This window comes from Peromyscus leucopus, chromosome 4, assembly GCF_004664715.2.
Source record: "Peromyscus leucopus breed LL Stock chromosome 4, UCI_PerLeu_2.1, whole genome shotgun sequence".
NCBI classification, from domain to species: Eukaryota; Metazoa; Chordata; class Mammalia; order Rodentia; family Cricetidae; genus Peromyscus; species Peromyscus leucopus.
Window position 1 is genome coordinate 11,489,448 of NC_051066.1, and position 20,596 is coordinate 11,510,043.

The window sequence follows — 20,596 nt, forward strand, 5'->3', positions numbered from 1 at the left end:
AGGACAGCCCTGTGACCCTGAACCAGAAGCCTGGGTCCCTCGGGTTCTGTCCTGGTTGGAGGACAGCTGCCAGCTCACTGTTTTCTCACCTCCTTTCTATATCCTCAACATTCTGTGACCATCCACCTATCAGGTGTCCGTTCCCCCTGCCCCCGCCCAAGGCCCCGCCTCCTCTCCAGAATGCAGTGGCTCAAGGCCTTAGCTTTGTCTGCTGTTTTGTCATACAGCAACACACATGCATAATACTCCTATAGAAACATGCCTGAATGCTTATACATGCCTGTTCACACTCATACATATGCATAATACACATATAGAAACACACATTCATGTTCACACATATACATCTAGAAATGCCTGCACATTTATACATGCATATTCATGTACATACACATACATGCATAATACACACATATAGAACCATGCATGCATATTCACACACATATACATAGAGAAACATGCCTGCAAATTTACATAGGTATGTTGACAAACACACATGCACAATGTACACAAATAAATATACTCACACACATGCATGCATGTTCACACATACATATAATATATATGGTACAGACAAATGCACAAGTCCATACTTATAAGCATGAACACAGAAACAAATATTACTTATACATAGGAATATATACACACATAACTAAGCACACATATGTATGTATAGCCATATGACACACTTACATAGTCACATATACCCACATACATGTACATGCACATTCTCTCTCTCTCTGGCCAGTAATCCTCTCCAGGGCAAGTCAGTCTATGAGCTCCATGACAGGACCGTGACATTGACGGTCCCTCTGCATCCCTGGGAATCAGGCCCTGGGAATGCCCTCAGTCTCTCTGCATCTCAGACAGCAAGCCCCACAGACAGACAGACACTCCCTCATCTCCCTCCACACTTCACAGATACTCACGGGTGGGCCAGGGAGTCCTGGGTGGCCTGCCTCGCCCTTCGGGCCGGTGGGACCCTGGGGAGAAAGTGATAAACCAGTACTCGGTCAGGCGCTGATGTGACCTGACCTGCTGGACCCACTCCCTCCAGAAAGCCAGGCAAGGGGACAAGGCAGGTCTCTGCTTCCGAGGCCAGCACCCTCTTCGGCAGGGAGCAAGCCGCCCAGGCGTGTTGGCCTGAGATGGGCCGTGCTCATTCAGAACAGAGGAGACAGGTATCAAAAGGAAGGGAAAATGCGAACAAACAGGTTTCTGGAAGCACAGGGCTGCGTGCAGGAAATGTAAACCCAGCCCTGGCGGGATTCCACCCCACCTCAGCCAGCAGGGCCATTGTCAGCGAGGGAAGGACGTGCCAGAGAGGGTGACACTGTGGTGGGAACGCAGAATAGCTCCGCAACATGGAAACTAAAGAGAGATGGACACGCTACACGATCTCACTGTGCCACCTCTGAATGTGCATCCGAGGACACAAAGTCACTGTGTCTGTGTGACACTCGCACACCCGAGCGGTTACTGCACTGATGGGCAGCGGGGACATGGGGTCAGCCTGGGTGCTCCAGCCAGTGGATAAGGAATGTATCTCTCTCTCTCTCTCTCTCTCTCTCTCTCTCTCTCTCTCTCTCTCTCTCTCTCTCTCACACACACACACACACACACACACACACACACACACACACACACACACTGCTCAGGCATAAAGAAGGCCATCTTGTCTTGTGCAGGGGGGACACGGGGCAGGGGGATGACTAGAGGCACTCTGAAGTGAACATTACCAGAAATATAATGTAGACTAATTTGAACATTAATAGTTCATAGAAAGTAGATGACAGAATAGTGATTTCCGAGGCTGGGGGAGGGGGTGGGGGACTGGGACATCCGAAGGATGGAGGATGGGTGATGGGTACCAAACACAGTTACACAGGAGGAATGAATCATGGTGTTCTATAGCACAGTGGAGGCCGACACATGGACTAGCCTGCTAGGCTTCATGAATATCTAGAGAGGCTGGAGGGCTCCCACACATTGTAACAATAAAGACACAGAAACGCTAATGACCCCAACTCGATCAGGACATGTCCTGTGCACGTAGAGAAAAGCCACAGCGAGACCCATTCCGGGGGTTTGGTATGTCAGCCGGAGTGTGAAGAGGTTGCAGGGTCTGGCAGAGCTAGCTCGTCTCATTGATCTCCTCCCACTGTGCCCCATGAACAGCAACAATTAAAATAATCCTTAAAAGCAGCCAGCAGCAGAGCAACAGAATCAAAACAAAGAATACCGACAACGCATAGTATGACGAGGAAGAGAGAAGAGGTGGAGGGGACCTCCATGGGTCAGGGTGGGCGTTCAGGTGACCCACTCCCCAGGGGACTCCTCTCCTACCCCAAGGTAGTCTCAGGTATCATGGGCCCCATCAAGGCAGAGTCACTTACCGAAGAGCCTTTAGCACCTTTGGGACCTGGAGGGCCCTGCAGAGAGCAGAGGTCAGAATGTCAGGAGACGGATTGGCCAAACAGGTCCTATTTTGCTCAGCCTGTCCCCAACTCTTAAGTGTCCTCTCTGCTGGTTGGCAGGAGGAAGGCTGGTTGTGGCTGCCACTCACGCCTCCCCCACCCTGGGAGGCAGAGGGTGTCTGATGAGATGCCACCCTGCCCACAATGCTCAGCTTGGGAATGACATTTGGACATCAAGAGTCAAGGGAGCACCTGGTCTACTGAGGGGCCTGGAAGGAGTCGGCTGCTGGACATCCATGGCCATGTGGTGCCAAGGCCCGACTGACACAGACAGGTCAGAGTGGGCAGAGCTAGGGATTTGGGAATGAAATTGGGGTGCTGGACCCTCAAAACACAAGGGAGGCCCAGCCCAGGATGTCAAAAGGACATTCTCAAGCCTGGACTAGACTGGCCCAACTCATGCACACCAGGAAGAGGAGAGCCAAGACCTCCCTCCACCTCCCCAGATGCTTACAGAAGGATCTCCATTCTTTGGGAGGGGTTCAGGTATTAAAGTTTGCCCTTCCCTTCCCCTTTGGCAAGGCAACCAGGGGACCAGCCACCCCTCTCCTGCTCCTGTGACTTGGAACCCCAATGTTGTATTATATACAAATAATCCCTGGTCCACCCATCATCTCTCCTGACTTCCTTGTGTTCTCTAGCCCGGTTCGTCCACCTCCCTTCCCTCCTTGTATCCACTGGGTCCTCTATCCCCTGTGCCCATCCTACATACATACCGGCAAGCCAGGGGGCCCAGGAGGCCCGAGTGGGCCAGAAGGACCAGTGATGCCCTAGAAAGGACCAGAAAATGCAGGTTACCAGCTTTTATATAGGAGTGGAAACGAGGAAGGTGACCCCTGTGACCCTGCCGTGATTCCAGGCTCCCTCACAGTCTCCTTTCCAGGGACACTGAAGCCCGGCAGGCAGCTGTAGTCATCCACTCTAGAATTTACTTCACGGTGAGAGCCAACATGTTTCCTCACTGGATTAGACTGATTCACCAGAACACCAGCCACAGGCTCAAATCCACAGGCCCAGCCCTGTGCCCAGGCTGGAAGGAACCGGGAATTAAGATACCACCCCCACCACACACTATGGAACTCAGACAAGTCTGCTCCAACCTCCTGCCCAGCTTGGCTACATGGTGTTAGGTCTCACCACAGTGGACATAGGGAAAGCAGTGAGTATCCCAAAGTCTAGTCTGTCCAGCCACAGTTGACAGCCCAGCCTCACAGAGGAGAAAGTGTCTCCCTCCATTGTTAGCTCACAGGGCCTGGGTCTTTGGGTCCCTTGTGTGTCCCATACTTCTCAAGCCTGCACATGGCCAAGATCACAATGTGTGTGGAGAAGTGAGTGAACCTCCATTGCAGAGCCACACAGGTCTAAGTGTGCCATTGAAGCCTGGCGACACTTGGCAGTCAGAGAACTGCCCACGGTGGCTGAGGCAAGGCTCCACGGGGCCTCATCCTCTGATGCCATCTACTTCCAATATGACCTAAAGAGTATGTCTACTGTTTGCTCAGTCTCCAGAGGCTACTGTCACCCCCACATCTGGCTATCTTTAGGGATAGACCTAGGTGTGGGTAAGCAAAGATCCCCAGATGTGAGTGCTCTCATACTGAGAGTACAAAATGGGGAATCCCACTATCGTGAGTGGGGATTCCCATGCAAAGACATGTGTGTCTTTTCTCCTGTGCCAAACACAGATGACCCTTCTTTCAGCTTGGGGGTCTCCTCCATTTTACCTCCCACAGCCAAACCAACATGCAGCGAGGGTTCCTCCACCATGGCTCACCAAGACTGCAAGCTAACCGACTACAGTGGATCCCAGGGGAAGTCTGGGGTCAGATGTGGGCATCTGTGGCAAGGTGGGGGCAGGGATGGTTGTGGTCACTGCTCCACCTCTCTCCACAAGTGAACATGGCTGATGGTCCACCACAGCCTCCTGCCCAGCTAGTCAGGTCAGAGGTTCTTGCATGGAGGTGAAGTGGCGGGAAAGGTCTGACTGCTAAGGCCTTCTGATTCTGAGGGTCACCACAGCAGTGAGCTCCTGCCTCCACCCAGGACCTGGGGTTGGGGTATGTTCTAACTTGTGCCTTGGGGACCTAGCTAAGTCCTGAGCCCCCACTGGCCCCATCAGCAAAGCAAGATTCGGTACTCCATGACAATGAGGACCTCCTCCCAGACTCCAGGGAAACCAGAAACTGCTCCAGGGACGTAATGTTAGTTACTATAGATACCTGTTCTCCTTTAGGACCGGATGAGCCCTGGGGGCCTGGGAGTCCTCGGTCACCCTTTTCACCCTGCTCACCCGGAGGTCCGATGAGTCCAATGAGTCCCGGATGGCCCTGTGAGAAAATGAAGGTGTGAGGTATCCATGCCGCCAGTGTCCCGAGTCCACTGCACAGTGGGCCAGGTGACCCGGCACACAGCCGTAACGCAGGGCAATGTGCCATAGTCAACATGTTGAGGACTGGAAATAAGAGGCCACGCGACAAGATGGGTCTCATGTCCCCTAGCCGGTAAGGAACATATTTGCAGTAAGGCACTGGACTAGCATGTGTGAGGCCCTGGGCTCAATTCCACACCATCATCCCTGGCACTGGACCCCAATAACAGCCAAAAAGAAGCATACAGGGGTACCCAGACCCAGAGGCCGCTGGATTTCCCTGAGGGATAGTTTGCATCTATCTTTTTACTTAGTGAACTTTCTGACTTTTGATAAGCATGTACCCTTTCCCACAAGGCCTGAGGCCGACACCAAATGGAAACTGTAGAGTGCTAAGGATTTATATTCATTTGAACATCTTTCAGGAGAAAAACCCACCATATCTGCCTTATATATCTTTTGGTTTCACGTGAGTTTCTAAAATGTTCTGGAAGGACTTCCAGCTTCCATTATGCTGGTGAAGGATATCAAAGTAGAAAAGAGTATCTCTTCTGCCTTCTCCGTGAACAGCTGTTTGTATTGCAAGCTCATTTATTTACAAATAAATCGATGTAAGGAGGAGAAAAGTCACCATCAGTTAATGAAGCTACCAGGGCCTCTAGAAGGTTCTTGTCAATTCTGGGGCTCCTAGGACACCTTGATACAGACATGAGTCTCAAAGCCCTGGGTGTATTTCTCCTTTGTCGATCTACCTCCAGGTCCCATGACAGTCACGGCAGGTACTTGGAGGTGGGTCAATAATGCCTGTGAATGAGTTAATGGTGTTATTATTGCAATATTGGAGTCCCCTAAGTTTATCTCACCTTTTCACCTTTGGGACCAGAGTCTCCTTTGAGTCCAGGGAGTCCTGGAGGACCCTGTAGGAGAAGGGAGAGGAGTCAGTGTCCTTGTCCCAGAGGTTCCCAGTGCCCTGCCTACAAAGACACACTGACATTTCATGCTACTCACCAGGGGGCCAGGTGGACCATCAGGGCCTGGGGATCCTGGGAGGCCTTGTTCACCCTGAAACAGAGTTCCTGGATATGATATGTGCCCCCACCAGCACCTCTCCCTCATCCTAGGCCTGCTAGGTCACTTACCACAGGACCAGGGATCCCACGAAGACCATCGGGGCCAGGCTTCCCAGGGGCCCCTTGGGGGCCAATAGGGCCAGTCTTCCCAGGAGGGCCTTCTAAGCCGGCTTCTCCCTGCAGAAGAGGATATGGGTGTTCAGCAGCTCAAGGCACCCAGACCACGACCCCTGGGGTACTGCAGAGATGCCCCCATGTGTCTTAGATGGTGTTACTTCCCACCTTCCTGTGAAGGCTGACTTGGCCCGAGCTCCATCCTGTTAATATCCAAACACAGTGACTCCCTGACTCCTGCTGATCGTGTTTAACTACCACAGCAGGTCACCCACCAGGTGCTGAGACACACAGTACCCAGATGCAGAGCTCACTAAGCCTCAGAGAAAGATGGCAAATGTTCCCATCCAGGCTTGCCGGCTACCTCACTGCAGGAGTGGTTGGGTGTTCCAGTGCTAGGCACCACACACGCCACTTAGGTAATGGTCATGCCAGTCTCCTAAGGCCCCACTTCCTGTGTGTGCTGTCTTCCCTCTGTCATAGGTCAAAGACTGAGTGTGACCGCACCCTGGCTTCTGCCTCCTCCCTCTGCCTTCTTCATCCCGTCTTAGGCTCCATGGCTCGGCTCCTCTGTCCTCAAACGGCTCCCTGTCACTGCCTCAGCCTCCCTCAGGCCCACAGAGGTCACAGCCACCAGGGTTAACTTACCTTGGCTCCTTTCTCCCCTTGCCTGCCTTCAGGGCCTGCAGGGCCTGGGGGACCCTAGAGAAACAATATAACAACGAAGACTTGAGCTCTGAGTTTGGAGACCAGGCCCAGACTCCAGGGAGAGCTGCAGGCTGTGAGGCCACCCTGGACCACTCTCCAGTGAAGATGTAGGCCCCCATGCAGGGTCCCACGACTCCAGGAGCCTGCAAAGCTTCTGGTGGATCTAGGGATGCCCTAGATGCCTTGAGTACAGAAGGCCCTCTCCCGTCTGTACACTCCTAGGCTCAAACACCACAGTCCAGGCACCCACTAGAGCTTGCAATATAGACATCTGTTCCTTGCCTTGGATCTCCTCTGTTCAGATAGGCTGGTCTAGGGCCAAGGAGAGTCCAGCCTTTGAAAATGTTCTCTCCCGTGATGTCATAACAGACCTGTCAGTCATCGGCCATCCTAAGCACCCCTGGACTAGACTCTGCTTCCTCAGAGTCCCCCCTGCCCTGTATCACCCCACAGATCTGTGACCTGATGAGTGTGTCCCACACTTCAGGTATCCATGTCCCCTCCTCAGGGCCATGTGGGGCACCAGAGGCCCCACAAGAGGTAGAGAGCTTTGTACAGGAAACAGCCAGTAAGTGGGGAGGGGCGGGCAGAAGGGCTTACCCTCTTTCCTGGAGGTCCAGATGGACCAGGTTCACCAGTAGGACCTGGGGATCCCTGGTTGGGGGAAAGAACACAGAACATTAGAAATTTGTCTCATCAGGACACAGGGATGTGTGGCCCACAGCCAAGGAAACACTTGGAGATTCAGTCCTTTCTATGGCTAGCCCTGCATGGCCTCCTCTCTGGTGTGAGCACAGCAAGTCCTGGACTCTGCTGGTGGCACTCAGAGAATCCAACTCACATCCCACACTTGCTGCATCTTGAGCACAGGTATCCCCCCTGGGGTGTGCTTGAGTCTAACGCTTGGACAGTCTGGTCTCCACCGTCGCCTACATCTCATTTTCAGAAGGACGAAGACAGGAGTCCAAGGCAGGGGGTAGGGTCACAGGGGCATGCACGGGACACATCTGGTCACAGCCTGTGTCCCCAGCCCTTCATTTTCATTGCTGCCTGTCTCAGATCAGTGATACAAGTCTTTGCCCCTGGCTCAGTGATACGGTCTGAACGGCCTCTGAAACCCAGGCTCATATCAAATTGCCCTTGTGCTGGTGTTGAGAGGCAGGGCCTGGTGATCAGGTCTTTTGAGTATGCATAGATAGAGTACCCCTGTCACAGAAATGAGCTGATTATAAAAGGGTGATTAGGCCCACTTCCCCTTCCCCATCACTTTATGACGACATCCACTATATTATCATTATTTAAGACAGGGTGTTACTCTGAAACCAAGACTGACACATTGAACTCATTATGTAGACCAGAAAGTCCCAAACTTATAGCAAGCCTCCTCTCTCAGTTTCCCGAGTGCTGGAATCAGAAGCATGAGCCACCATATCTGTTCTTGCCTTGCTAAGCCACAGCAGGACCCCCCATGTGATCAGGCCCCTCTATCTTGATTTCCTAGCCTCTAGCACCCTGAGTCAAACACATTTATTAATTTATTTTAATGCACCAGCCTGTAACATCATCATATCAGTAGCAAAAAAACCTAGATAGTCAGTCATCCCTAGGACCTGGCCACACCTTGAGGGTGAGCTGGAGAGACCTCTGAGAAAGGCACAGTCCAGTCCAGGAACCTGAAGAGGTCACCTGGTCCCACCCCAAAGAGACCACCTTGCTCAAGGCCAAGTGGCCTCAGTCACAGGGATGCTGGGCCTGTGAGAGAAGGTGTGCACCTGTTGGGTAGTTTTGGCTGACATTCAGGGTGAGCTCTGGGACGCTTTGCAGAGCCCTTAGAGCTTTGTACAGGTCCCCTGGTGGGACTGTGTACGCATCTTCCCTTTGGAGAAAGGGTCTCAGCCATCATTAGGTCTTTAGGGCTCCTAAGCTCTGGTCATAGTCAAGAGAGACCTAAGTCTGGGCTTCTCATAAAGACCCAAGAATGCAGGGATGCTCCCATCAGGAAGCCATCAGACCGTACACTCACCGTCTGTCCAGGTTCGCCATCATCCCCTTTATCTCCAGGTGGACCATCTTGACCCTGTGGGAACAAGAAAGTTGTTACTTCCAGTGGATAGCTCAAGTTCACTCTCCAGCTTCAGTGTATCTCAGATCCTTCCCCAGACCCTGGGCATTGGAACAGGGACAACCTGGAGGGGTGATGTGACCCAAAGAACCCGGGAGAGGGGTAGAAGCAAATTGGGGGTGGCACGCGGGAGCAGGAATGGATGGACACTTACTGCAGGGCCTGGCTCTCCAGGGGGACCAGGGTCTCCGGGAAAGCCCACAGGACCCTGAGAAGAGAGAAGCAAGCTATCAGCATCCTGACACACCCTGCCTGGCCTACCACAACCCAGGTCACAGGACAAGGGACAGTCCCAACACCTCCAGCACTTTTGATCAGGAGGCCCCTATCCTGAAGAGTGCACAGAAGAGCAAACCCACCCAGGAGGCAGGCACGGAGCAGCAGCCTTCTGCTCTTTTGAGTGAGGACAGGCGTCCTACCCACACATCCGTTCTGGTGGCCCCTTCGACTTCTGATGTAAAATGGGGCCAACAGGGAAGAGCAGTGCCCTGAGCCTGCAGATCTTTCATCAGGGCCCCCCACTGGCTGCTGCTTCTATCCCATGCCTCCCCACATCCCCCCATGCAGCTTTATCAGTAGCTGCTGTGGAAACCTCTAGAGTAGACAGAATTACCCTTGAGACACACAGCATTCACACAGCTGTTGCTAGGCCAGGGAACACACAATGCAGGCACTACAAAGACTCGGAATGGACACTGTCCAGACACCACAGCATCTAGCATTACTCACAGGGCTGCCTTTGGGACCATCATCTCCAGGAGGGCCTTTGGGTCCAGGGGGTCCAGCAGCACCAGAGGGGCCAGCCTCTCCCTTCTCCCCTCTTTCTCCTTTAGGTCCCTGGAGAGGAAGATGGTTCAGTTCTCAGAGCCCACTGTCTGCTCACCTAGAGCATGAAAGGTGCTGGCCTGCAATGGGCCATCCATGCACTCATTGTTGTGTCTCACCGGCAGCCCCTTCCCAGCATCCCCTGGGCCCCAGGATGGGGATGGTACTGTTCTTGGTTCTCATTCTCCATTGGAACTCTGTGTTCCACCAGGCAGGCAAAGAGCTATGGCCTTCTAGAACCTCAAAGGCTTAGCTCAGCTCTAGGTAAGGACTGGCTCCCGGACAGAAGAAAGGCAGGTAGGGAGCCCCATAGTTCTCAGGCACAGAAAACAGCAGGAAACTGAGATGCCTCAATCCCCCAAGATGCTTCCTAGGCCCAAAGCTACCCTGGGGATGTTCTCTCAGTGACCATACCCAACCTTCAGAGGCCTGGATATTCTCAGGCTAGCCGAGTCAACAGGGTAGCAATGCTCACACTCACGGCAGCCTGTGAAAGGGCCTACGTACCACAGATGGTAGTTACTGGTGACCATGAGTTGTGAGGGCATTGCTGAGGTCTGCACGTGTGTGCTCAGCCCCACATATGTACACATGCATGACACAAGCTCAACCCCCACAAGACGCCACACTTTCCCATCATAGTTCTATGTTGTTCGACACAGCAAGGTCATGGCTCATTTCATGGGAGGGGAAACTGAGGCAAGGGTGATGCTTCTGGTCCATTGCCTTGTCAGTGTTCCCACTAGGCATACCCCACTGCTCCTCCAGGGCCACACTCACCAGAGGACCTCCTTCTCCTGGAAGACCAGGCTCTCCAGGTTCACCAGGATCTCCCTGAGGAGATAAGTCAGTGTTAGAATGTTCCCTCACTGATGGTGACAATGGACGGGCCATTTGCCAGCACCTGCCTATCCGCCTGCCTATCCTTGGGCATCTGGTGTCCAGGGCTCTGTGGGGTCAGGGTTGTCAGGTAGCTTATAGGAAGGCAGCAGGAAGCCAATGAGGAATGTGAGAGGTAAGACGGAGATGTGTGGGGAGCAGGTGTCGGGGCACTGTACAGGTCACAAGGGACACTGACTCAAAGCTGTCCCAAGCAGGTGCTCTGCGTCCTGACACACGTGGTGTGATCAGCCTCCTCGCACACCGGCCACCACGCCTTCCCCACTGTTATAAGCCAGACAAGCCCATCGGCCTTTAAGTTGATTTTGTTGTCGTCACAGCAATGGGAAAAGTAATTAACACGGGCAATCAGGGCAGAAGCACAGAGACCCGGGGTGTTTCCCTGCAGCGCTGAGACAGGAAGAAAGGCCTGTGACGTGGTGGTGAGCAAGAGCAGTGCAGGGGTGAGGCGGTGGGGAGGGGGCAGCAGTATCTCTCACCCACACCCATTCCTCTCCCCCTTTCTTAGCAAAAAGAACAAGTGTTCTAGGCATAATGCCTTGCATCAGAAACAAGTCCCAGGAAGGGCAGGCGTCAGGCTTCCAGCCCTCCCAAGGCCCAAGATGGCCTCCTAAGGCTGTGTTCCCAGCACCCCGTGGAGCTCAGTCTCACAGTGAAACTGTCCTGATGCCCACACACATATGCACATTCACACATGTGTATTCACAAGCGTCCGTGCACATACCCACACATACTCATGCCCACACACTTGGGCTCACCGTGCTCAGTCAGTCTCAAGGGCCCGGCCCTAACACCAGCCAGAGGGAATAACAAGGCGCTGGCTGTGAGAAAGTGCAGCTAGGAAGAGGCGGCCACAGCAAGCTCAATGTGAAGGACTTTCACCAGATCTGAGTCGGAGGGATGGGAGGGAGTGGGGCTTGGAGGGACAGACGTGTTACTGCTTTGGATTTTGCAAACAGCTGTTACAAATGAACAGTGTCAGAGCTCCGAACTTAGGGGCATGAATCTACTTTTAGGTTTCAAGATGGATGTGATGGGAGTGTCTCTGCACAAACACGCATGCATACATGCATGTGTGTGCACATACACAGGCACACAGGACTGTGTGTACACATGAACACACTACTTCTCATGTAGCTATGGGGCAGGCACTGTGATGAGTAGACAGACAGACATTACCTTTTCTCCCACTGCGCCAGGGTTGCCGATTCCTCCAGGAGGACCCTGTGGCCCATCAGCACCTGGAGCTCCAGAGGGTCCTCGGGGGCCTGGGGGACCAGGAGGGCCCTAGGAGGAAGACAGGCCATTGAGCAAGACAAGATGTAAACACCCTTCCCCAGAACGTAAACCAGGGGAGCCACGCTGGGTCTCGACGGCCCAACCACTTACCATCTGGCCCACATCTCCGGTCTCACCCTTCTCTCCTGGAGGTCCTGGCAAACCCTGTGGACAGGAAACTGGTGAGGTGCTACTCTGTGAGAGACGCACATGGCTCCCACCATGATTGCCACTCCCAAGATGCTTCCCGAAGGCCCCAAAATGTGTTTCCATGAGTCTGTCCCATGGAAGGATTTTTCCTGCTTCCAGGGCTCTAACAGCCGAGGACATAATCAGAGGAGAATGCAGAGATTTATGGGGACCAGCGCTTATGGCAGCTTCCCATAAAACAATAAACCTAATGAGCCGGCAGCAGGGAAGCTTCCGGATAAATCAAGTGCCCACCATATGCCAAATACCACCAGTAACTAAAAATTGTGTTTTTCAAAATAAAGGCTTGTGTTCAAAGAATATTTAATGGCATTCAACATGCCCCATAACATAAAACAAAAGGCTGGTGTACGCTTTACGGTGCATGGTGAATGTGGGGTTTTACTGACACCCAGTAGGGTCATGTGAGCAGGAACAGGTAACCGAGAGAACACTGGATGAGGTGGGCTGGGTTGATGGATGTCACTTCTAGGTGGTTTGTTCAGATGTGAACTTTGTACCCCTTTCTTACAGGTCACCATTTCCCAGGATTCCATGGTAAATGCCGAAGCAAGAGCATCACGCAAGTGTGTGTGTGTGTGTGTGTGTGTGTGTGTGTGTGTGTGTGTGTGTGTGTGTCTCAATTTCCTCATTCCTACAACAGGAAGAGTGGACCCAGCAAGATATTGGCACCTCTTCTGGGGGCGGGGTCCTGAGAAATTCCATGGTTACCTGTAATCCCACTGGCCCTGGTGGTCCTGGGAAACCTCTTGAGCCTTCATCTCCCTTCTGCCCGAACAGGCCTTGCTGTCCACGAGGGCCAGGCTCACCATCTGCTCCCTGGAGGATGGAAGTGAGCATGGGTGAGGACTGGCAACAGCTTGAGAAGTGGGCCTTGCTACATCGTTCAACATACTCACCGAGGGGCCTGGCTGTCCAATGGGGCCTTGAGGACCCGTAGGTCCAGGAGGACCCTGTAGGGGTCAAACAGAGACATAATTATTTTGGAATTGCAGATGAGCCCAGGAGTAGGTCAATTCTGTCTTTGGAAGCAGCTGGCTTGTGCAGGATGTGACTTATCAGAGTTACTCCCCAAATGTGCCAGTCATCAGGGGAACACTATTAACATCATGGCACAGGTTGTAGGCTCTGAGACGGGGGCAAGGCTCTCAATTCAACCATGATCGAGTTGCTATGGGTAACAGAGGCAAGGCACGTCACTCTGTGCCCTCTCAGCAACAACCACACGCCCCCCTCAGACAATAAGGTCAGAGGTCTCAAATTCCTAAGAGCTGAGCTAGGGACCCTCACTCACACACTCTCCTCAAGCGCCTATCACTGTGGGTGCAGGAACAGAGAGCCAGAGGCCTGTACTGAAGCCCGCTGAGATCACTTCAGGAGTAATGCCCCAGTACTAGTCTGAGGCTCAGATGAGTCCCTAGTTTGGAGGGGGCTGGTGTAGGTGACAGGGCTTCAGCACCCACAACCCAGCACCCCTGAATATATGAAAGACCAAGGGACAATGGACACTTGGCCTCTGCAGAGCTCTGTGGTCCTCAGGGATGGGTCCCCAGGCAGACACGTGACTGGTCATGTTCTTGTACCAATGGATTCCCTCACATGCCTGAACACACATGCACGTGGGATATTCTCAGGAAAGAAACCCAACTGGTGTGACCAGGAGTCTGCAGTGCCGGGATCATGGAGTCTGAACACGGGGTCATTCTGCTTCAGCAGTCACCCCAGCACACTCACACTTACCTGCTCGCCTTTGTCCCCCTTGCTTCCTTTCTGGCCTGGCTCCCCGATCTCTCCCTGGGGAGGGACAGGAAGGATGCTGTCAGTGGCTGTCTGTGCCTTTCCCCAGTCCCATGGGCAATCTTTCTTGGAGACTAACAACAGTTGCTCTCCAGATGGTCCCAAGATTTGCCAACAGAAAGCATGTCCTTATGTGAACTTGATGTCGTTTCTGATTTTAATGTGTGTGTGTGTGTGTGTGTGTGTGTGTGTGTGTGTGTGTGTGTGTGTGTGTGTGTACAGGTGAACATGGCCTGAATGTATGTCTGCGCACTGCATGTGGACTCTCTAAGGAGGCCAGACAAGGTTGTTGGATCCCTTGGAACTGCAGTGACAGGCAGGTGTGAGCTGCCATGTGGGTTCTGGGGACTGAACCCTGGTCCTCTACGAGAGAGCAGCCAATGCTCTTAATCACCATTAGATCTCTACAGTCCCCGACTCCTTATCTGCTCCTTTTGGAGACAGGTTTCTCAGTGGCCTTGAACTTGCCTCCATAGGCTAGACTGGCCAGCCAGAGAGCCTCAGGGGTCTTCCCACCTCCACCTCCCAGGTTCTGAGATTACAGACACACCACCACATCTGGCTTCTTAAAACATGGGTTTGGGGAGTCAAATTCATGTCCTAATGCTTGCAACGCAAGCAGTTTATGATGAACCATCTCCCCAGCTCCTCAATTTCCTTTATGACACTCAGATCATTGCAGAGGTGTTAGTAGACATGGTGATGTGGCAGTCTACCGTCCTCTCCAGTGTTTCTATTGGACTACCTCCCACATGGAGACATAAGACTAAGACTTCCTTTATGCAGAGGTGACAAAGTCAGAAATATCACCAGAGAGCTATGACAAACGGAGAGTGGAGCTGAAGAGATAAGCCGCACAGTCTTTCCTTAATGAAGTATAAAATCCAGGCTCCACAGTAATGGCATCAGAAAGAGTAATAAAAACAGAACCTCGATCATTCAAGGGAAGACGCTTAAAAATAGACACAGAGTAAAACCTATGGAATCCAGCCCCACACAGTCCCAGTCTGAAAGGGTTCAGAAGGGAGCAGGGAGCAATTTCCTCAGCTCTGGGTGCGACCTGCCCAAGTCTCAGGCAACAGAAATGCTGTCAAGGAGCCATGTGCTTTCCAGGCTCCCCACACATGTGACAGGTCTTATCTGTTGTCATTTATTTATGAGCTACTTCAAAAGCATCCCCTCACGCCAGGTCTGAAGGGGCACAGCACCGCTCTGCCAGTTGAGCCCTCTATAGCATACATGATGCTGTTTAAAACACTGCCCGCACTCACTGCCTGCCTGTCCACATGCACTCCTGCTTCTCCATACCTTATCTCCATCTTCTCCAGGAGGACCCACAGGGCCGGCTGGACCAGGGAGCCCCACAGGACCTTGGAGGCCATCTCGGCCAGCTGGGCCTTGTGGACCTTTCTCACCCTAGAGAGAACAAGCAATTCAGATTCAATACGGCTTCATATTGGGTACATCACGCCACCACTTCTCACCCCAGAGAGGGGCCCTGGGGCAGGAACCTGGGGGTGTGAGGGAGTGGTTAGGACCATCACTGTCCTAACGTGCCAGGACCTCCAGGGGCTTGGAGGTGATTTTGCCCAGCTCTCAACTCTGCATGGCCGGCACATTGCTGCACCAGAATCACACTCAGAATACTACACAGAGTAAAACATCATCAAATCCAGCCCCACAGAGTCCAGTATGAAATGGTTCAGAGGGGAACAGGGAACAGTTTAGAGGCCACTCTTTAGAGATGAGGAGACTGAGGCACAGTTAGTGCTGTGGTTTGGACACACAATGGTGAAGGCTTGGTTCTATCTGGGGTTGCTGTGGAAGTCCGAGGAGGCGGGACCTTGTTAGAGACACCACCTCATCCTTGGCTGCCATGAGACGAGCATCACAATGCTCTGTCTCACTCCAAACCCACAGCAATGGAACCAACTATGGACCAAAACCTCTGGAACCACAGGTCCAAACAAATCCTTTGATTTAAGTGGCTTCTCTCACATATTTGTCAAAGCTTATTAGCAGAGCTTGTGAGCGTAAGTCCCTGAGCCTGCTTGGGTTCCTCCGAGCTGGCGAGCAGGGACCACACTGAGCTACAGGATGGCCTCAGCAGCTGCTTGTGCAAACTCTGTTACTCTGTCAGTTCTTTGTGAGTGCCCTGCCTGTGCACACACAGACCTGCCTACACACATACACATGACATATATGCACACACATGTGTCCACACAGCACAAACACAGACATGTGCATACACACATACACAATGTGTGCACACACAAGTACAAACAGACACAGATGTCCATGGGCATGCTCACCCACAGGATATGCACATGCATACTGCTTGTGCATATGCATGAATACACACACACAAATGCATGCAGACATGTATACTCATATATACACACACGCATGGCATTCACACAGCATGCCATGCATGCACACATATTCAAGCATGCACACAGACATATACACATACAAACCCTTATCTTTTCTGCCTTCATAACTGACTTGTTTTTCTCACAAGTGCCCCTTCATAATCTCCAGTGACCTCACTAGTTCTTGCTATGCTCAGTTTTGACAAAATCCCATCACCCAAGAGCAACAAGCATTTTCTCACCTCAGCTAGGAGTTTATTTCCTCCAGTGTCACAAAGAAATTGTGTGCAAGAGGAGAGGGACACAGATGCTTGGCTAGCCCATCCTGTCCTTCCTACACCCTACTGCCCGCTCTGTGAAGTCAGCCTGTCCTCCCTAAGCTGGAGAGTGCTCCGGCAGGTCCAGGGTTTGGGCAGCATCTCCCCATCTGGTTGGGAGTCTGCAGAGACCCCCAGCCCTCTCTCAATCCTTTCCTCCTGCTGGGAGCTATTCTGGGAGACAGTGAGCTTTTCCCTGCTTAGGGCAGTTCTTACAAGGTTCCTGCTTAAATATTGAGTCTCTGGAAACAGCAAGCTTCCTCCAGTTAAGTCTGTGAGTGCCACATGTCCTGAACCTCCAGGGGTTCTGTGCTGCACTCAGAATCCAGCTGGACCCGTGTCCTGGGTACCTGACTAAAAATGGCACACTGCTATCAATTGGCAACAATACATTGCAAGATTCTCCATGGTACTGATGTCCCAATGTGGTCTGCATGTTCTTCCTCCGTGTGAACCCAGGAGGGCAGGACACACAGAACACAGAGCTCCACTCGCTTAAGTCAGTGGGCATATGTGTCTAGTTCAATGCTCCATGTGTATCCTACACGGATGCTCCTTATGGCACTATGCACGGAGATCGGGAAGGTGGACTGAAATCTATGAAACCTACCCTCACAGATGTGGGAAATCGGGGTTAATGAGAGGGCATGAAGCTGCATATGAACTATAGACATGAAGTGGGGGTTTGGGTGCCACTGTGCACGGGGAGCCATGCTGGGTGATCGGAGAAGGCTGTGTAGAAACCCAGGCCTGCCCAGTGTTCAGGCGTTGGAGGCTTTTCAAAGCCCAGTGAACTCAGGCCTCACAGAGGAGCTGTTCTGCCTTCTGGGGACCTACCTGCCATCCACTGCCAGACAGTGTCTCCCTCCCATGCTCTCATCCCCAAACACTTGTCTCTTTCCTAAAAGGCCCAGCCATGGGGCGAGGCCAGTGGGGAGGTGATGTTCACCCAGCAGACAGTATCACCCAACTACCTAGAAGGCACAGAGGCTAGACAGAGCACAGGTCTATAGGGGACAGACTGTGTCTAGCCAATGTGATATCTGCATTCGGGGTAGGCCAGGCTGAGCTGGCTGGAACTCCTCAGAGGTCTATCCCTATAGGATAATCAGACTCCATAGCCTCTGCTTCCTCCCACCCCAGGGGAGTGTCCATGGAGATAACACAGCAGGAGGGACATGGCCAAACCTGGGAGGGGACCCCAACCTCAGGTGGTACTTACAGGAACCCCTTTCTCTCCAGCTGGCCCTGGAGGTCCCTGAGGCCCAGGTCTCCCTGGAATTCCGATGGGCCCCGCCGCACCAGCTGGTCCTCTCTCTCCTGGGGAACCCTAAAAGTATAGCAAGAAAATGACTCACTTGAGGCTCTTGAACTGTACGGTGAGACTTCCTTAAGCACCAACAGGTCACACCACTCTTCGGCTCACTCTAGAGCCCTCAGGGCTCCCTGCATGGCTTTCTGCAAGCATGGAATATTTGGTCTAGTATTCGAGGCCGTCATTAGGCCTCTTCTTAGCTCTTCTCCTCAAATAACTCTATCTTACACAAGCCCTCTCTCCCCACGTGTCTGGGAACAAGTGTTATTTTGTGTCTGTCTTTGATGACCTTTTCCAGAGGCCTGGCACCTACCCATCCCTGTAGGGTCCGCCTGTCCACAAAGTGCTCACAGATTTAGAAGACGAGGTCTTGATCTGAGTGCAGATATTGATGATAATAGATTCAGGCTAAGCTTAGGGTCACATCAAGAGGTCAACACAGTCTGCAAAACCTCCATAGAACCTATCAAAAGGGAAGACTTTTCTCATCCCATCTGACTTCCCTGGTCTGGAACCCAGCTGGGAAGGTCACTCCCAAACTCATCTGGGCTTTACGCGTGAGCACAGCCATCAGGCTGGCTTAAATGGTAAATGAAGCAAAGCTGATGGTCCTCATCCATGTGGGGGAGGAGCAGCCTCAGACCGGGAGCCGCAGCTAAGGGCCTGGGCATGCAGGGTCCTAAAGTCTCTCACAGCTGGGGTGCTGAGATTCGTGGGGGACTGGCTAATCCACGAGACAACATGTGATAGCTCCGGGACTACAGGCTAGAGTTAGACCCCTTCCCTACCTGTTCCAGATGGCCCACCTTGCTCTAGAACGTGTCCCTGAGGTTCATAAGAAGAGTACCTCCTCTCTGTGCTGACCCAAGATGGGTCCACATCAAGTGTGAGTCCCCCTCCTTGCCTCCATGTCCAGACAGGTCACTTGTAGGTCTCCAAGCTCCCACTCTTCTGCTGTTCTTCATACAAGGTGCCCTGTGACTCTCAACCCAGCCGCTGGCTCAGGAATACTATCCCTCTGCTCTGCCCTGTCCTCCTGACATACTTGATGGGGACCTGGGCAGCTAGGCATGCCCTCCCAGCTCTGAGGGCACCCCACCTTGCCTGTGGAACACGGGTCGGAAGGATAGGATGGGATGGAAGACTTTGACTCACCGCAGGACCTGGGGGTCCAGGGGGACCTTCGCTGCCTTTTAGTCCAAGTGCTCCCTGCAAAGCAGTAAAAACATGGGTTGAGGGCACTGAGAGGGAGTGCCGGGGCTGTGAACCATACCACTACACCCACCTAGTCCCTCACTCACCACGGGGCCGGGGAGCCCTCGGTCCCCAGGGAATCCACGCAATCCTGGAGGGCCATCTTTTCCAGGGAGGCCAGCAGGGCCTGGGTCCCCCTGGAATGAGAGCCAGAGTTAACCCTACCTGGAAGCTCCAGCTGTTGATCTCCCACCAACCTCCTTCATGTCTAAGGAGCAGGGTGAGGCGTTTATCAGGATCCAGTGGGATCTGGGTTGACCTAGGCTTCCTTTAGCCCCTTGGCTTTAAAGAAACTCTCTGGTTTTGTTTCGATTTGGAGGTTGGGGATGGAAGCCAGGACTTGGCATGTCTCCTCTATTCCTCTGTGCACTTGAGCTCAGCACCTGCACACACCTGGGAACCATGTTCTCCAGGCTGGCTCTGTATGTAGATCTGGGGAAGAGACTCCAGCTGTGACTCCCTGTCCCTGTGCTTATTCAGGGCCCAGGCCTACAAAGTCCAGCAGGGCCACAAGGGGTCCTCAATGGGACTGTGCCAAGCTAAGTGCACACCAGTGACTTGTGGTTTAAAACACGCCACTCAAGGAACTTGCTGTCAGCCCAATGTCCACTTCTAAAAACAGATACCATTGACTTGCCTTTCCTGAAATTGTAAAAGCTAGAGTATCTTCCAGAATTTTCCCTGGGCTTCACATGGGAACACACAGGTCTTTCTGAACTCAATGAGCTCTCTGTCTAGAAGTAGATTTATAGACCAAGTGCTATGTGTGTGTTAGGATTATATATGTGTGTTCACATACACACATGTGTATTCATATATATCTGAGGATATGTGTATTCACTTACTCAAATACACACATGAAGTATGATTTTCTTCAGTATTTATTTACTGTATGTCTCTAAGATTTATATTTACTTTTTATGTGGTCACATAAACAGGTGGGGTGGGCCAGGCATGGTGGCACATGCCTTTAATCCAACACTCAGGAGGCAGAGGTAGGTGGATCTCTGTGAGTTCAAGGACAGCCTGGTCTACACGGCAAGTTTCAGGCTAGCCAGGGCTACACAATGAAACCCTGTTTCAGAACAACAACAATAACAGAAAACTAGGCTGAGAGTTTGCGTTGTTAGTTACCCTTACAGAAACCTGAAGGTTTTTGTGCTAACACACAAACATTACAACCACAAATTTGGGGCACCTGAGCCTACAAAACTACAGACTACAAAAACCGAGTATAGTGAGAGCTGGCACTGGGCACAAGGTTGGAAATACATTCCTTTTTCACTTTCAGAATCTATTTTCAGTGTGTTCAAGGGAGGGGTTTTCAAAGGGCCGTGCTCTACCAGATCTCCATTGGCTGTTGAAGACTCAGAGCCTTTAGTCTGTTTCTGGGAGAAGTGGGCAGCAGGGGAAGGCGCTCTCCACAGGGGCGGGGATGGTTTGATCCCACGTTCCCTCTGTGCACCGTC

At 52.4% G+C, this 20,596-nt stretch overlaps 1 protein-coding gene across 2 annotated transcripts in view; it reads right to left on the minus strand.

Annotated features, from left to right (window-relative positions):
• The window catches only part of Col5a1 (collagen type V alpha 1 chain), a 154,004-nt gene that overhangs the window by 15,847 nt on the left and 117,561 nt on the right, over window positions 1–20,596 (minus strand). For both annotated transcript variants that reach the window (XM_028883365.2, XM_028883364.2), the window contains exons 40-61: window positions 19,175–19,264; window positions 19,029–19,082; window positions 17,781–17,888; window positions 15,178–15,285; window positions 13,813–13,866; window positions 12,972–13,025; window positions 12,784–12,891; window positions 11,974–12,027; window positions 11,764–11,871; window positions 10,465–10,518; window positions 9,589–9,696; window positions 9,014–9,067; window positions 8,761–8,814; window positions 7,338–7,391; window positions 6,678–6,731; window positions 5,985–6,092; window positions 5,854–5,907; window positions 5,709–5,762; window positions 4,697–4,804; window positions 3,194–3,247; window positions 2,397–2,432; window positions 930–983 (exon numbers count right to left, since the gene is read on the minus strand). In XM_028883365.2, the coding sequence (XP_028739198.1) occupies window positions 930–983; window positions 2,397–2,432; window positions 3,194–3,247; window positions 4,697–4,804; window positions 5,709–5,762; window positions 5,854–5,907; window positions 5,985–6,092; window positions 6,678–6,731; window positions 7,338–7,391; window positions 8,761–8,814; window positions 9,014–9,067; window positions 9,589–9,696; window positions 10,465–10,518; window positions 11,764–11,871; window positions 11,974–12,027; window positions 12,784–12,891; window positions 12,972–13,025; window positions 13,813–13,866; window positions 15,178–15,285; window positions 17,781–17,888; window positions 19,029–19,082; window positions 19,175–19,264 (1,584 nt within the window). The remainder of the gene's footprint in view (window positions 1–929; window positions 984–2,396; window positions 2,433–3,193; window positions 3,248–4,696; window positions 4,805–5,708; window positions 5,763–5,853; window positions 5,908–5,984; window positions 6,093–6,677; window positions 6,732–7,337; window positions 7,392–8,760; window positions 8,815–9,013; window positions 9,068–9,588; window positions 9,697–10,464; window positions 10,519–11,763; window positions 11,872–11,973; window positions 12,028–12,783; window positions 12,892–12,971; window positions 13,026–13,812; window positions 13,867–15,177; window positions 15,286–17,780; window positions 17,889–19,028; window positions 19,083–19,174; window positions 19,265–20,596) is intronic.